Genomic DNA, 15,381 nt, shown 5'->3' with positions numbered 1-15,381 from the left:
CAAATATCAAATTCTGCTAGGGCAATGTAATCTTACTGTATATGCGACAGGATGTAAACCTGCAAACACAGATGTATATTGTATATTTTATTACATAAAACAATTATTATTAAAACACTTTACAAGTACAAAATAAGGTAAAATAAAAACTGTTTTAGCAGCAATGGTTGATACGCTGAGATTGACCATGATCAATGATAATATACTAAATCAAAATGAATGGATACAGCAATGAAAATGAAACAATTACAATGATTTGCAGTGCATGCAAATGCACCATATCCAGACAGCGACATAGTGTCGGCCAAGATCCGGCCCACATCTGGTACACGTGGATTCCTCACGTACCAGATGTGGGCCAGATCTGGACTGACACTATGTCGCTGTCTCTGTAGCAAATATAACAAATAAAAAGTGCATTGGCAGTTCCACAGAACAATTAAGTACATGAAGATTATAAGTACTACTCAGTACTTTTTTAAGTGCAAAGGACTTGACTTAAACACACAGTTACACAATAGTGCCATAATCCTCAGCTAAATGGGAGGTGTATGACTACTTAGAAACACCATCACTAGGCATCATGCAGTGTGACCTCCTGAATGTCATAGACGTGTGGTTATCGTTCTCCTCCTGAAAATATTTGGCAGTTTTGTTTTCTTCTTGGGCTGAAAGCTTTGAGTAAAGGAACATTTATGAAGATACACTTAAAAAATCTACATTAACAAATGATCAAATGTTACATAATCATTAAAACAGGGATCATATAAAATTGTTGTCAATCAAGAGAAAAAAAAATCAGACTTTGATTTTCTTGAATTCTTACCTTTTACTTTCGCTGTCAGACTGTTGTGTTCCCTGCCTTCTAAATGATGTAAATTTCAGCTTTTGGATATTACTTAGTTTTTTGTGTTCATTTTCCAGTAGCTAGTTTAACAAAGAGAGGAACAGTGATATTATAATAACTTCCAACATCCACATTTTCATGCTGCTAATACTACTGCTATTATAATTTTTTTTAAATCCAGTCATTATTTACACACCTCATGTTGTTCCAAACCTGTATGAATTTCTTTTTTCAGTGCAACACAAATAAAAACGGGGCTTGAAAAGTAACATAATCCATATGACTTTATAAGCCATTATAATATAAGTCTTCTGAAGCCATACTATAGCTTAATATGAGGAAAAGACAGAAATTAAAGTCATTATTAAATGAAAATATCTGTCGTGGTCAACATTTCCTTTATTGTATGGAAAAAAAAAGAAGCTTTTTTATAATAGTCTGTTATTAATAACTCCGTTCATAAAGGTTTGCGAAAGACATCGGTGTGAGTAAATGACAGAGTTTTCATTTTAGGTCAATCCATTCCTTTAATATCTATAATGATATTATCACTGTTCACTTACAGGATCTTTAACCTCAGGCTCCTCGACTAAGATATCTGCAATAGGTTTGTCTTGAGCAAACCTTGCTCTCCCTGTAGGGCAGACATTTATTTTTAACAGACATCCACTAAAGCCAGAATGTCTCTTTTTAACATATTTAAACTAATACTGAGTTCATCTGTCAAAAACAATAGAGACTCACTGTGACGGCTGACGGCTGCTTGAGTGTCAGATACTGATCTGTGCCGAAACCCCTTGGGCTCCTTTAGGCGAGACGATCCACTGTCTGGATCTTCATGACCCAGAATCTGTAAACTTTGACTGTCTGGATAACTTATTTCCTCCTTATGAAAGCTTACACACTGAAAACATTAAGTTAGAGAGTAAATGTGCTGGAAATGTGAGCTTTCAGTTTACAGGAAACAATAAGAAGTCATTTGACACCACATGACACCGACTTGACAGAACTGGAAAGTCTTTAGAGATTTATAAGCAACAAATAGCAGTACAAATAGTTGTAAAATAGCAACTTTTGTTAGATATATCAATGTCTCTAACCTCTTTTTCAGCATGCTGACTCTTCAGGATCTCCAACTCCTTCTGCAGGCTGTGGTTTTGCTGCTGTAGCTTTGCGATGTTCTCCAGCATCCTGCACACCTGCTCCAGGTACAGCAACCCTGGAGAGAGCTTGTCCAGCCTGTATTGATCACCGTCTGCAAACTGCTGAGACAGAGAGATCCAGACCTGTATTCATTAAGATTCCCAGTGTTGGCAACAGTACAGCTTTTTATCAACTAATTTGGTGGGATATAAAAGACAAAAGCTAATCAAAGAGAACATTATTTGTACTGTATAAAATGTTAAACATGATGTTCAGATTTCGCTAATGTTATTACTAAATAGTTTACAGATTATAGATATGAACGTCTATTCTGCGCTGCTGTTTGAACAAATGAAAATCTCAACATAGGGAAGCAGAGCTTCTGAAGTCCGTTTAAAGGAAGTGAATGCAAATAAAAAATGTTAAAGCAGAAGTGCGTGAAACGGATTTACTAAAATTATGACTGAATGTTTTTAATCAGGTTTTCTGAACACGCCACCTTTCAGCCATTGGCTGAATAAACAGATAGTCCCACCCCCAGACTTATGCATTTGGCTTAGGCGTTGTCCATATTAATAAGTTTTCGTTTGAAAACACATATTTTTCTCTCCGTTTTGGCCTTCCGTCCACACTGAGACAGAATTTTGACGGCGTTGTAGTGCGGACTGTGAAAACGGAGGTATTGAAAACGATGATGTAAGTTTAGTCATGTGACACATATTGAACCCATAGATATTCATGTTTATACCGGTATTGTGCCTGTTGCGTGCTATTCACTTTCACACAGTTGCCAAAATATGTTACTTTGCACACTCTTCATATCACAGTCCTGCAAAGATGACATAAAATTCACTCACATTTGCTGTCTTGCGGTAAAACATGAGAGCAGTTGAGTTTTAGACCAAACATATGAGCGAGTGCGACCTGTAAGCATCAGTGAATGATGAGATATTTTGCCAAATAAAATGATCATGCCAGAAGAATTGCGTGATAACTTTTTTATGTCTGCTCCGTCTGTATCATCTCAGTGAGCTTTTATGAGGGTTTACGCATGCGCTGTAAGTTGAAATGCGTTTTCAAATGTTTCAGTGTGGATGAGAAACGAAAACTCTCGTTTTCAAATCTATCCGGATTAAGACGTAGCCTGAGATAATGTTGCTGATTAAACTGAGTAATGTTTGGATAACGCCACAGTGTTGGCACTTTACAGGGAAATCAACCGACAAACGGCTTGTGACTTGACTCTGCATATAAAGCTGAGATAGAAAAAAGTATTTTAACTTAAAAACCCACAATTCACATTAATAAAGAGCAGTATGTGAATTATACAATGACTATACCTATTACCGACTATTTCTGAAACCAGTTCAACCTTTCAGTTAAAATCTACCTGAATACAGTTGACCTTTGTCTGAATGTATGTCAGTGTGGTTTTTATTGAGAACACTAGCTAATATAAACAAATGATGATTTGAAATTTTAAGGACATAATTCACAAAAAATAATTTCGCAGAAGTGTTAAACCAACATAAAAAAAAACAAAAAACAGTTTGAGTCAAGATAATGAGTTACTGAGTTACTAAATCACTGCTGGTTCCCTCATGATTTTCCCATGGGGTTTTTCAATTTATGAGTAAAATAAAGCCTGTATAACATAACTTGATGATACTTTGTTTTATACAACGTAAACTGCACCCCCCAAAACACTCATTTTGAAGCAGTTATGTTTATCTTTGAATACGTATGTCTCTAATAAGTAACTAGATAAGACAGTTTGGGGTGTGAGTGTGTGCAGTTTATGTTGAGAGAACCGGGGGCGAATCAGTCTTCCCGGATTTGACGTCATCCCTGCACCACTCTATAAACTTTGTGACCACTTCCTCATGTGACAATTAGCCCCTCTAGACTCTATTTAAAAAAATTGCAATAACTACACTATAAACACTCTCTGGTGACTTTTAACACCCAATCTCTTTCAAAATGATACAAGGAAGACATTTGTTATTTCCTTATTAGAATGAAAAGATTGTTTTGGTTATGGTTCTATAGAGTTTTCTTTCCCCCAGGGTTCCCGTTGAAGCGATAACGTTCAGACATGCCCCGCACAAATCTCTATCATTCCTCTCAGCCTGCTGGCACCATTCCAGTCATTCCTCTCTCACCTGAACCGACCGGTTCACAGTCTTAGAGCGCTTGTTTAACATGGCATGACACAGATCCACACCAGAGACCATAGAAAGGATGTATAGACTGTGTATGTGCATTGTGTGTGTTCAAGAAAGATTCAAACACGTGTTTCAGTGTGGTTGAATATGTAAGGGGTAACATTATGTACTATGTTATAATATATTATGTATACCTGAGCTAGTCATAAAAGGTTTTGCAACTTGAAGACTGCTTGTCATTTCTTGACCATGAAGACTCACACGACACAGGCAAAGTGCATTCAGACCTCTATGCCTTTGACCTTGACCAAAACAGCTTCGAAAATCACATTCAACTAATACATGAATCGGCCTTTTAAGCAATTAATATATATACATACATACATATAGATATATGTGTGTGTGTGTGTGTGTGTGTGTGTGTGTGTGTGTGTGTGTGTGTGTGTGTGTGTGTGTGTGTTGATCAATTGCATTATACTGCAAATGCATAAGTGATCAAAGGAGATAGTAAAGACAATTATATTGTTGCAAAATATTCAAAATGCTTTTCTTTTGAACTTTCTTTTCATAATTCAGATTATATAAAAAAAATCCGGAAAAAAATGTATCACGGTTTCCAAATATTAAGCAGCAACTGTTTTCAACTTTGATAATAATAAGAAATGTTTCTTGAGCATCAAAAAAGCATCAGAATGATTTCAGATTTGATTACAGGAATAAATTACATTTTAAAATGTATCACAATAGAAAACAGTTATTTTAAATTGTTAGATTATTCCACGTTATTTTTTTGATTAAACAAATGCAGTCTTGGTGAGCATAAAAGACTTATGTCAACTCATACCAATCCCTATCTTTTGAATGGTATAGTGTGTCTTTATATTAGGGCTGTCAATTTAACTTTAATGGTAAATTATTTGATATAATTATGAAATGATTAATTCCTATATCATGTTACTGGTGCACATTACAACTACTATAACTAATGTCTGTTTTACAAGACATGCAACAATACAGTACATAAAGTCTACCTGGTGCAAATACCAGGTAAGTAATTCTGGAGTGTGAGGAATGTGAGGAGTGTCTGATGTCAAGTGAGTGACATGAAATAAAATGAGCATGTAATGTACGTGTCAAGTGCCTCTGAAGCAGCTCACAATGAGGTAGCAAAGCACGTGTTCACAGGTGGAACAGCAAGATTACATTAGTCATAAAAGTGAACTATTTTATGGCAAATAAAGAGATATGCTAACCAGTGTTCCCTATTGTAGCAAAATGGTTTCAATGAATATGAAAATGTTTAGATTTTAGATTTGCAGTCACTTTCTATTGTACTATGATGTATTAAAAACAAACATCTTTAAAGGAAGTAGATTTGGACTGCTTACCGCAAACTGGCTGTCTAAAGGTGGGCAATGCTGGTCATATTTATGAATTTTTCTGTAGAGCTCTGCTTTCTTTGGATCTGAAGGTTGTGAATGTGTTCTCCTTGGGCGGGCAAACTGATGAAGTGGTCTGGAGCTGGTTGGGTGACAGTTGGTTGGAAAAGAGGCTGTGTTACAGCGATACAGTGGGCCAGTTGCCCCCCTTTCCATCTGGTGCAAAGATTCTATCCATGAGGGATGTTCTGTCCTTCTCAAAGCTTGCTCCACCTTCAGAAACGTTGATTTTGGAGCCACAGAGCTGAGAGAGACACATGAGGATGAGGAGGAGCAAATAGGAGGAGACGGGGATGAAGGTTGAACATAATCCACTGTAGAGCCAAAAACTGGGTGTGATGCATCAGATGTCAGTGCACTACACTGGTGAGAATGGCAGGGAGTTGTACTAACCGTCTCAAATCCTGAGTCCTCGGATTCTGATTTTACACTGGATAATGGGACCGAGTCCCTAGACACCGAGTCTAATATGTCCACACCATGTCCCGACTGATAGTGCAAATCCGGGTAGCCTTCAGTCACCCAACTCTCAAGAAGATTCCCAAAATTCCTATATAGGTTCATTGATAATGAATTTCTCTCTTCCAGTATTCTGTTTCTATCTTCAGGCTCTCGTAGTCAATCAGAACATGTGAACCTCCTCGCAGCAGCTTGACTTTCTCACAACTGACTAGAAACTTACAGGTCGGTTTTTGTCACATTGAACTAAAAACACCTTTCAAGGGCCGCCCACATTCCAACTCCTATGTTTCTCAATCAGCTTCTGACAAATGCTCCACTTCTGGTGCCGTTCCTACAATCCTGAGCTCAGATCTGTCAAGACTTGTATGAGGGTGTTGAAACTTTCACAAAGCCCTTAAACAAAGGAACTGCTGATATGTACTGAGAGGAATAAGCAAATGTCTCCATAGCATTGAAAAGATCACAATTTATCCAACACAGGGCCACCATAGACATTATTGGGAACAAGTACACCTCCACACACCCCCCCGATGCTCAGATATGGGCAATATTTTATATACTTGCTACACTTAATTATGCACAGTTTTGTTTGTTGTTAGGATGATAAAAAGTTTTTAGGGTGGTCTTCCTCAGTAGTCGAACAGTGCTCAACAATGCAAAATGACTGAGATGGTCAATCAAATCAAAGAAGAATTCCAGTGCGATAGGCTACTTCAGTTTTACCGGTCCGGTAAAGAGGTGCAAGGCAGATTTAAGTATCTAAACATTTAATATTTGACATGTGTTTTACTGTAGAAATGTTAAATGGCCGACAGTAATATGCAGTAATTCATAACTGAATGTGATGAGACAAAAAACATACATTAGACGAAAAATGAGTTTGGTTCTAGACATGTTTATGCTCTTAATCCAACATAATATGATGGTACTTTGCAAATTCATAAATATACAATACACGAGAGAAATTAACAAAAACTGTATTTGTAGCAATTAAAGTTAAGCTCATTTGGTAACCAATATTGGTCAAAAGAACCAACTAAGACTTTTTCTATGTACACAAAAGGCCTATTTCTCTCAAATATTGTTCACAAATCTGTCTAAATCTGTGTTAGTGAGCACTTCTCCTTTGTCCTGATTAGACAGCATGATTATTGCACAGGTGTGCCTTAGGCTGGCCACAATAAAAGGCCACTCTAAAATGTGCAGTTTTATCACACAGCACAATGCCACAGATGTCGCAAGTTTTGAAGGAGCGTGCAATTGGCATGCTGACTGCAGGAATGTCCACCAGAGCTGTTGCCTTTGAATTGAATGTTCATTTCTCTACCATAAGCCGTCTCCAAAGGCGTTTCAGAGAATTTGGCAGCACATCCAACCGGCCTCACAACCGCAGACCACGTGTAAGCACACCAGCCCTGGACCTCCACATACAGCATCTTCACCTCCAAGATCGTCTGAGACCAGCTGCTGCAACAATCAGTTTGCATAACCAAAGAATTTCTGCACAATCTGTTAGAAACCGTCTCAGGGAAGCTCATCTGCATGCTCGTCGTCCTCATCGGGGTCTCGACCTGACTGCAGTTCGTCGTCGTAATCGACTTGAGTGGGCAAATGCTCACATTCGATGGCGTCTGGCACTTTGGAGAGGTGTTCTCTTCACGGATGAATCCCGGTTTTGACTGTACAGGGCAGATGGCAGATAGCGTGTATGGTGTTGTGTGGGTGAACAGTTTGCTGATGTCAACGTTGTGGATCGAGTGGCCCATGGTGGCGGTGGGGTTATGGTATGGGCAGGCGTATGTTATGGACAACGAATACAGGTGCATTTTATTGATGGCATTTTGAATGCACAGAGATACCGTTACGAGATCCTGAGGCCCATTGTTGTGCCATTCATCCACGACCATCACCTCATGTTGCAGCATGATAATGTTGCAAGGATCTTTACACAATTCCTGGAAGCTGAAAACATCCCAGTTCTTGCATGGCCAGCATACTCACCGGACATGTCAACCATTGAGCATGTTTGGGATGCTCTGGATCGGCGTAAATGACAGCGTGTTCCAGGTCCTGCCAATATCCAGCAACTTCCCACAGCCATTGAAGAGGAGTGGACCAACATTCCACAGGCCACAATCAACAACCTGATCAACTCTATGCGAAGGAGATGTGTTGCACTGCGTGAAGCAAATGGTGGTCAGATACTGACTGATTTTCGGATTTGTGAACAATATTTGAGAGAAATAGGCCTTTTGTGTACATAGAAAAAGTCTTAGATCTTGGAGTTCAGCTCATGAAAAATGGGGGCAAAAACAAAAGTGTTGCGTTTATAATTTTGTTCAGTGTATAAAAAGAATTCACTGAAACTAGGACCATGGAGTTTCATTAATTTCACAGCTATGCAGAAGCTGCACAGAGGAATAGACATTCCTTTCCATTGATAACATCAGCATTCCTCTCTGTGTAGGGAAAATGAAAGTATGCAACATCAGAGAAAAACAGTTAAACACTAATGCAAAGCAAACGTATAATGCACTCCAACGAAGAAATTAAATTCAGGATGATTGGGTTTATGGAATTATGACAACAATCTATGTTATTAATTTTTATTATTCATTCCATTATGATTGTACATACTAAAATTGGACTTCAATTAAAGTTATACTGGACGTAAATAGGTTGTTGCTCATGTTAAGGTGTAAAGAAGAAACTGGCCACAGCAATGTCAACACATTTCATTGAGGTCCATTGACTCTTAAGGGGATCCAGACCTCAGGCCTCCTGCACTGAGAACAATGGTTAATCTGCATATCACACATTTAAACTAAGATTTTAAAAACTTACAGTGTAGGCTACACTAAGTCTTAAGTGTAGGCTCACGGCATCTTAAACACCAATCTATTAAAGGTGACATATTATGCCCCTTTTCACAGGATGTAATATAAATCTATGACGTCCCCAGAATGTGTCTGTGAAATTTCAGCTCAAAATACCCCCCAGATCATTTATTATAGCTTGTCAAAGTTGCCTCTTTTTGGGTGAGAGCAAAAACACGCTTTTGTGTGTGTCCCTTTGAATGCATCCACAAGCTTCGGATTCAAAAACAAAACACGCAAATTTCAGTCAGATTTCAGAGATAAGTAGCAGAGTGCAGCCTTATGGAGAGAGTCAGGAAGAGGTTTTAAATTTTAGACTGCACCTGGACGTTTCGGTTAGTGGATACATTTATAGTTGTTGTGGAGTTACATTGATTCATCTCATCAACTTGCATGTATACGTCCGTCATGTTTAACTTTTACACAAGTTAGTTGACACAGTTCCCTGAGGTCTTTATAAGACAGCTGTGACATTTTGGTCAAAAAGTGTTCTGTGTCCGTCTGTGCAGCCTGCAATGCCAGAACAGTTTGCATGCTTTGCTCAAACTTTTGCCATTGCTTTAGAACTGGTTACACTGTTGTCGCTTGTGAAAATGGCGGCGCCGGGTGGAAACGTGCAGATTAAGGGGCGGTAATATTATAATAAGATCTGATCGCTTTCTTTTTGACTTGCAGAGAAAGGCTTACCAAAACAAATTTACTGGGTTGTCACTTTTTACGTTTTCTGGGTTGGTAGATGCACCGGGGACCAGATTATATATAGGCCTTCCACTTAAACACTGAAAAAGTCATATTTTGTCTCCTTTAACGACTCCTAAAAGACGATAAAGTATGGAGAAAAAACAGTGGATATTACTGTGTTGTTTGCTTTTGGGATCTGAGCGTTTGGATCAACCTGTAAATTTCAACAACAACAACAAAGCTTCTGGAAACCATACCATAGCTGAGGAACAGACAATTAAGTCGTTATTTACTGTTTTTTTTTTTATTTTTTTTTTTACATTTATTATTATTATTATTATTTGTTATTTTTAAATGCAAATTTGAGACTGCTGTAACTGAATATTGTTGAATCAATAGCTATAGCTACTCTGAACTTCCGAATTTGGGAACTTTAAGTAGGCTATTGATATTTAAGTCGGGTAATTATTGCCATTATAAGACAAATAGCCTATCTAAGAAAAACTTTAGTCGAGTAGGCTATAACGTTATACCGCCTTTGAGGATGCGTTCCCCGACACACTGGCATGCCCAGAATTTCCCCCTAACTGCACGTGAACTAATATTTACATTCAATTGAATTGTTTAGGAACATAAAAACAGTGCTTTCGGAATCTCTCTCTCTCTCTCTCTCTCTCTCTCTCTCTCTCTCTCTCTCTCTCTCTCTCTCTCTCTCTCTCTCTCTCTCTCTCTCTCTCTCTCTCTGTGTGTGTGTGTGTGTGTGTGTGTGTGTGTGTGTGTGTGTGTGTGTGTGTGTGTGTGTTTTGGCCACTTACTGTTTTGAAAAGGGCAGCCCGTGAAGATTCATTCTTCAGAAATCTCGTGTGTTTCGACAAATCTATCAGCATAGGATGGGACTGGAGCCGTTATGAGAGTAAAGTGATGACAGAAGTCTCATTTTTTGGAGAACTATCCATTTAATATCACGTCTAAAACAAATCAATTTCCCGCTGTGTCCTCTTGGGTCAACGGAATCATTTTTATTTATAGATAACGAACGCTTGACCTTTTTCATTAGAGCCAATTTCCTTTTTGTGGCTATAAATAATATATCCAGGTGCATTTCTCCTAGTATCCACAAGAGGCTGCAGCATCACAACTAACTGACTGGTCATGTTACGGGTCAACATAATACTGTACCAGCCAAATGCAGCAAGCCCATGCGATTTTAAACCGGCCAATGCAGTATCGACGTTTAGAACAACTGCTGATAGAGCAGAGTTTATCATCCAACAGTTTAATTGGAATTATATGTGTAAGAAAACTTATTTTCTGCTTGTTTATCAAGTAATTATTTTATTTAATGTAGGTGGCTGCATACTTTATCGAGTGCTTTCATCACGATGACCAGAGAACACCATACGTCATGTGATTACGCGCTCTCTGGCATAATAATGGCACGCGGACGCTCGCTCACCTTGACTCCCTCACTAGCAACCGTTACACAAACACTCACGACTGCTGCGGGTTTGAAAAGATGGAGCAGTTTCCTCCAAAATTCAGTAAAGTGCTGGTGACACCCGACCCGCAATACATCCCTGGGTGAGTTCTCAGTTAATTCTCTGAATTGTTATTAAATTATTTGTTACTTATTTTGTTCCAGAAGTTCACAGTGGTTGCTATTTTTATGAGTTTGCAGAGGTGCACTTTCTTTAGTTTGAATGATAGTTTATGTATGGGTTTATGTTGAAGTAACGTTAGCTACAAAACTTTCTAAATGTACCTTCAAAAGAAGCATACTGCCAGTTGTCACTCTTGAGTGAGTGCGTGCGTGCGTGTGAGTGAGTGCGCGTGAGTGCGTGTGTGTGTGAGTGAGTATGGCCCGTCCCAAGGACAGTAAAATAGACACACACAGCGACCCCATTGGATTCAACGGAGAAAAGTGAAGTAAATTAGAAGTAGGGTTGGGTATTGGTTGGGTTTTATCCGATACCTACCTACTCGGTATTTTTCAAACGGTTCCGGTGCTTAAACGGTTAAACCGGTAGGCTACTTAAGAAAACGAAACCGCACACACTTTATCAAAAAAATAATACCTGTGTGTGTTTTCTGAAAAAGATTTTCTGATTTCTGATAAAATAAAAAATTGTGTGTGCACTGATGCGGACTCTGCAGCAGACTTCTTCCTGACAGTCAAAGCGGCATTACGTCACGAAAGTGCGGATTCGTAGGAAGACCACGAGTGCTTAGGGTGCCATTTGGGACAGGGCCAATGGAATGCTAACAGCAGGTGATGGTCTGCTAATCAATGGCGGCCCCCGGGGAAGGTTCAGTTTTTTCTGAAAGATTGAAAGATTACCCCCTTGGTCCCAAATGGCATATGCACACAGTCTTCCCGACAGTCAAAGCGGCATTACGTCACGAAAGTGCGGACTCAGAGGAAGACCGCGAGTGCTTAGGGTTCCATTTGGGACAGGGCCTGAGTGAGTGCGTGTGTGAGAGTGTATGGAAATCCATGAGTGCCAAAAACGTAAATTTGAACACGTATTTCACGCATGTAACACGTTAATGCGTTAAATATGCGTTAAATACACGTACAATATGCATGAAACACACGTTAAAAATCAGTTTGAACTGGTCAGTGTCATTGGTTGCTGAAGACTTGGGTCTAACAATTTCTCTTGAGAGAAGAGCTTTTGCTCAGATCAGGACAGGTATAAGAACTTGATTTGTCTTTTCTGACAGTTCATTGTACTGTATAGTATTGTACTGCTACCAGTTTTGCTACCAGTACTGCTACCTGGACCAGTTTTGGGCCGATGACCCGGCCAGAATTCAAGTAAGGACGCAGCCCAGAGGTTGGCGAGACAAATTTTGCTATCTGGGATTGGAAATGCTAATATTAAATCACTACGTGATTCTCCAACTTCACTAACTTTTATGTCCCATCTGTATCTCCCAGGGGATTCAATCTCCATTATTCATTTAGCATAGCCTATATTGTTTGTGTTTTATTTATTTAATCTTGACTCAGACTTTCAATCTTAAACCATTAAAATCCTCCATAAAAATGCTATCCAAGGTGTATTTGATTTTCTTTCTTTAGATGAACACAAAAAATCCATCTCTGTCCATGTAGTGCAAGTGTATGGGACCCACAAAGCTGAGTCTGACACTTCGTAAACCACACAAAGCAAACACGATGGTAGTCCCTACAACCCCAATTGATTAATCAATGTCTTCTGAATTATAGGTGTGTGTAAGAGAAATGCTAATATTTTAAACGCTTCCGGCCAACTGTCATACACGGGTTCATGAGAAAGTTGTGAAGCGCTACATCAGCATGTTTCAGAATTCAGAAGCTCATGTGAGAAGTGAAGCGAAAGCATCACTTGGAGTAACTTACCGTCACTTCTCACTTGAGTTTCACAACACGCTTACATCACGCTTCACAATGTGCTGGCGACGTTTACATCATAAAACTGTGTTGTTGTTTTTTGACAGTTGGCCAAAAGTGAGTTTAAAAATGAAAAAAATACAGAATTTTTCTTACACTCACCTATTGTATTCTTACCTATTGTTTCACATCAGAGGACATTGATTCGTCAACTGGGGTCATATGGATCACCATTTTTTTGTCAAATTATGCAAAAACTTTGAAAATATAATGTAATTGTAGTGTCCCAAATGGCACTACTATACTTATACTATCCATTATGTACTCAACCTTGTAGTGTATGAATAATAATTTTAAAATAATGAATTTTAAAAGGTTATTTTGTCATTCAACATTGGAGTCTGATAGCCCCTTCCCCTCCGCTACGCAGACTAAGTAAAGCTGCGACAGTTGAGTGCATGAAGTGTCCAACATTCCACACTTTGTTTTTTCAGATAATGAAGTGCGTCATCCAGGTATTTGAAGTGCACTTTTTCTTTGTGGAAATTTCAGTGTGAACACACTACTTGCACAAGAACGCAAATTGGGACGCACCTTGTGTGTATTTAGATTTATTTTATTTTTTAAATGACACTTCTGTCACAGAATGCATTGTGGAAATTACATTGTGGTGGAAATGTTTGACTGTATGCAATGCGTGTATGTCCACTATGTACAGTCCACATGGATGACATATTATATATCCATAACATAATCATCATTCCCAACATCTGCTGATGGTTGTGTGCAGGTATGCAGGTTACTGTCCTCAGCTGAAGTATCACATGGGCCAGACTTATGGTCAGTTAACAGCAAAGCTCCTGTCTTCCCCGGATGTATCTCACTCACAGAGGCTTGTGCTCCATACCGGTCATCTCCCATCCACAGAGAAGGACACAGAGCCCCACGATGAGACCTGGAGGAGCCAGCATGGAAGCAACAGGAACCTGGACAAAATGATACCGGGATACACAGGTTATTAGCAGCTTGGGGGATTGCAGTACTTGGTGTCAAGTTTGCAAATCTGTTAACATATCTGTCTGTGCTCCAAGGATTTGTTCCATTGCGCCAAAACTACTTCTGCAAAACATATGCAGAAACCTGTCGAGATGCAATATTAGAGTTCAGCCAGGAACAAAAGAAGAGACTTCGTATAGCTTCTACTGACCTGTCTTTTGCTGTCAACAACAGCGTCCCAGGCTTCAAAGTAAGATGTCACAGTCGGTTTGCTCCTCTTTCACAGCTCCCCTGTGTAGGGTCACCCTGTTTAATTATACACGCTAAATATCCAGTATCAAAGCAGGGGAAGAACTGTTACTAAACAAGCTCTCCAATCAGGACACTACATGATTTCTGGCAATTATCGCCCCATTGTGATACACAACTGTGTAAACAAGCTGTGAAAGTCCCCTCCCCTTATTAGATAGATAGATAGATAGATAGATAGATAGATAGATGCTGTTATTTTTTTTTAATAGCTATATTCATCTGCTACCTTCTTCAGCTTGCAATATCTAGTTTTAAATTCAAAGCTACATCTAATTGTTGTCCTTTGTTGTAGCCTGGAAGATCGAACAGCCCTCTGATTGCAATATCTAACGATCCTGCCCCCTACAAGGCCCCGGACCCCTGGATGCCACAAGGCTCCCCGTACACCATGGAGGATAACAGCCCACATAAGTATTTCATCTCAGGTGAGGCAGAGATGGGCTTACCAAAATGACCAAGGTATTTTAATGAATTTTGCACCAATGTTTAACAATTGTCATTTTGACAGGTTTTACTGGCTATGTCCCCAAAGCTCGGTTCCTCTTTGGTACTGGATATCCCATCATCACCAACAAGGCACTAATCCACTTTAGCAAGGAAATGAAGGCAGGTCAGACCTCCCTCAACCTGCAAGAGGAGTCATCCACCAGCTTGCCTCTGATACCCACACTATACCCCTCCAAATCAGGTCTCCTACCCTCCTACACGGGCCACATACCAGGTAAGTGAAGATGGTAATTACTGTATGGTTCTTTCCAGAAGTGATGCTGTCTTTTCCAGTAGAAGAGCAATGAAAAGTTGTTATTTTATATCAACAGGGTACAGATTTCAATATGGCCGTACATTTGGGAAGCTCACCCATAATGCTTTGGGTCACACTGGTAGACAGAGGAAGAACGCAGGGGGAAAAAGTCTGAGCTGAAGACTCAACTGTGCAACTGAAATCAGTGATCACACATAACTCATCTAAGGACAATTAAAGTCACTTGGGTCATCTAACAATCAACATGTAGCTGTGGAGTTAATTTTGTCATATTTTATGAGATTCACTATAACTTTAAAAGTGGTGGAATTGGTATGGTTT

The 15,381-nt window shown here is 39.2% G+C and overlaps 2 protein-coding genes across 5 annotated transcripts; one reads left to right on the top strand and one right to left on the bottom strand.

Annotated features, from left to right (window-relative positions):
• Nucleotides 1-74: 74 nt before the first annotated feature.
• On the bottom strand, nt 75-6,277 carry LOC309489000 (uncharacterized protein). Of its 4 annotated transcripts, XM_082157468.1 has the most exons (7): nt 5,988-6,128; nt 5,544-5,838; nt 1,948-2,133; nt 1,592-1,751; nt 1,411-1,481; nt 827-927; nt 75-675 (listed from the first exon to the last, which is right to left on the bottom strand). In XM_082157468.1, the coding sequence occupies exons 2-7, from the start codon at nt 5,748-5,750 to the stop codon at nt 606-608; spliced, it is 795 nt and encodes a 264-aa protein (XP_082013594.1). In that variant the 5' UTR covers nt 5,751-5,838; nt 5,988-6,128; the 3' UTR covers nt 75-605. The 4 variants fall into 4 exon arrangements, with proteins under 4 accessions (XP_082013594.1, XP_082013591.1, XP_082013592.1 ...); XM_082157465.1 differs by having other exon boundaries at nt 5,544-6,277; XM_082157466.1 differs by having other exon boundaries at nt 1,948-2,112; nt 5,544-6,276.
• Nucleotides 6,278-10,805: 4,528 nt separating this feature from the next.
• cimip2b (ciliary microtubule inner protein 2B) lies at nt 10,806-15,303 on the top strand. The gene is made up of 6 exons (XM_082156913.1): nt 10,806-11,194; nt 13,780-14,003; nt 14,081-14,235; nt 14,590-14,722; nt 14,806-15,018; nt 15,116-15,303. The coding sequence occupies exons 1-6, from the start codon at nt 11,130-11,132 to the stop codon at nt 15,217-15,219; spliced, it is 894 nt and encodes a 297-aa protein (XP_082013039.1). The 5' UTR covers nt 10,806-11,129; the 3' UTR covers nt 15,220-15,303.
• The last annotated feature ends 78 nt before the right edge of the window (nt 15,304-15,381 follow it).

Source organism: Leuciscus leuciscus (genome assembly GCF_965113295.1).
Source record: "Leuciscus leuciscus genome assembly, chromosome: 24".
NCBI lineage: Eukaryota > Metazoa > Chordata > Actinopteri > Cypriniformes > Leuciscidae > Leuciscus > Leuciscus leuciscus.
Note: the sequence above shows the minus strand (reverse complement) of the source record. Positions and strands in the feature narration are given on the sequence as shown.

What these genes read in the sequence shown, in the direction of transcription:
- LOC309489000 (XM_082157465.1), bottom strand. Translation starts at nt 6,158, where the DNA reads ATGAACCTATATAGGAATTTTGGGAATCTTCTTGAGAGTTGGGTGACT. An exon ending in GTCAGCATGCTGAAAAAGAG is followed by an intron (nt 1,752 to 1,947) that starts GTTAGAGACATT and finishes TAATGTTTTCAG; the next exon opens with TGTGTAAGCTTTCATAAGGA. An exon ending in TCTGACAGCGAAAGTAAAAG is followed by an intron (nt 676 to 826) that starts GTAAGAATTCAA and finishes CTTTACTCAAAG; the next exon opens with CTTTCAGCCCAAGAAGAAAA.
- cimip2b (XM_082156913.1), top strand. Translation starts at nt 11,130, where the DNA reads ATGGAGCAGTTTCCTCCAAAATTCAGTAAAGTGCTGGTGACACCCGAC. An exon ending in GACCCGCAATACATCCCTGG is followed by an intron (nt 11,195 to 13,779) that starts GTGAGTTCTCAG and finishes GGTTGTGTGCAG; the next exon opens with GTATGCAGGTTACTGTCCTC. An exon ending in ACATAAGTATTTCATCTCAG is followed by an intron (nt 14,723 to 14,805) that starts GTGAGGCAGAGA and finishes TCATTTTGACAG; the next exon opens with GTTTTACTGGCTATGTCCCC.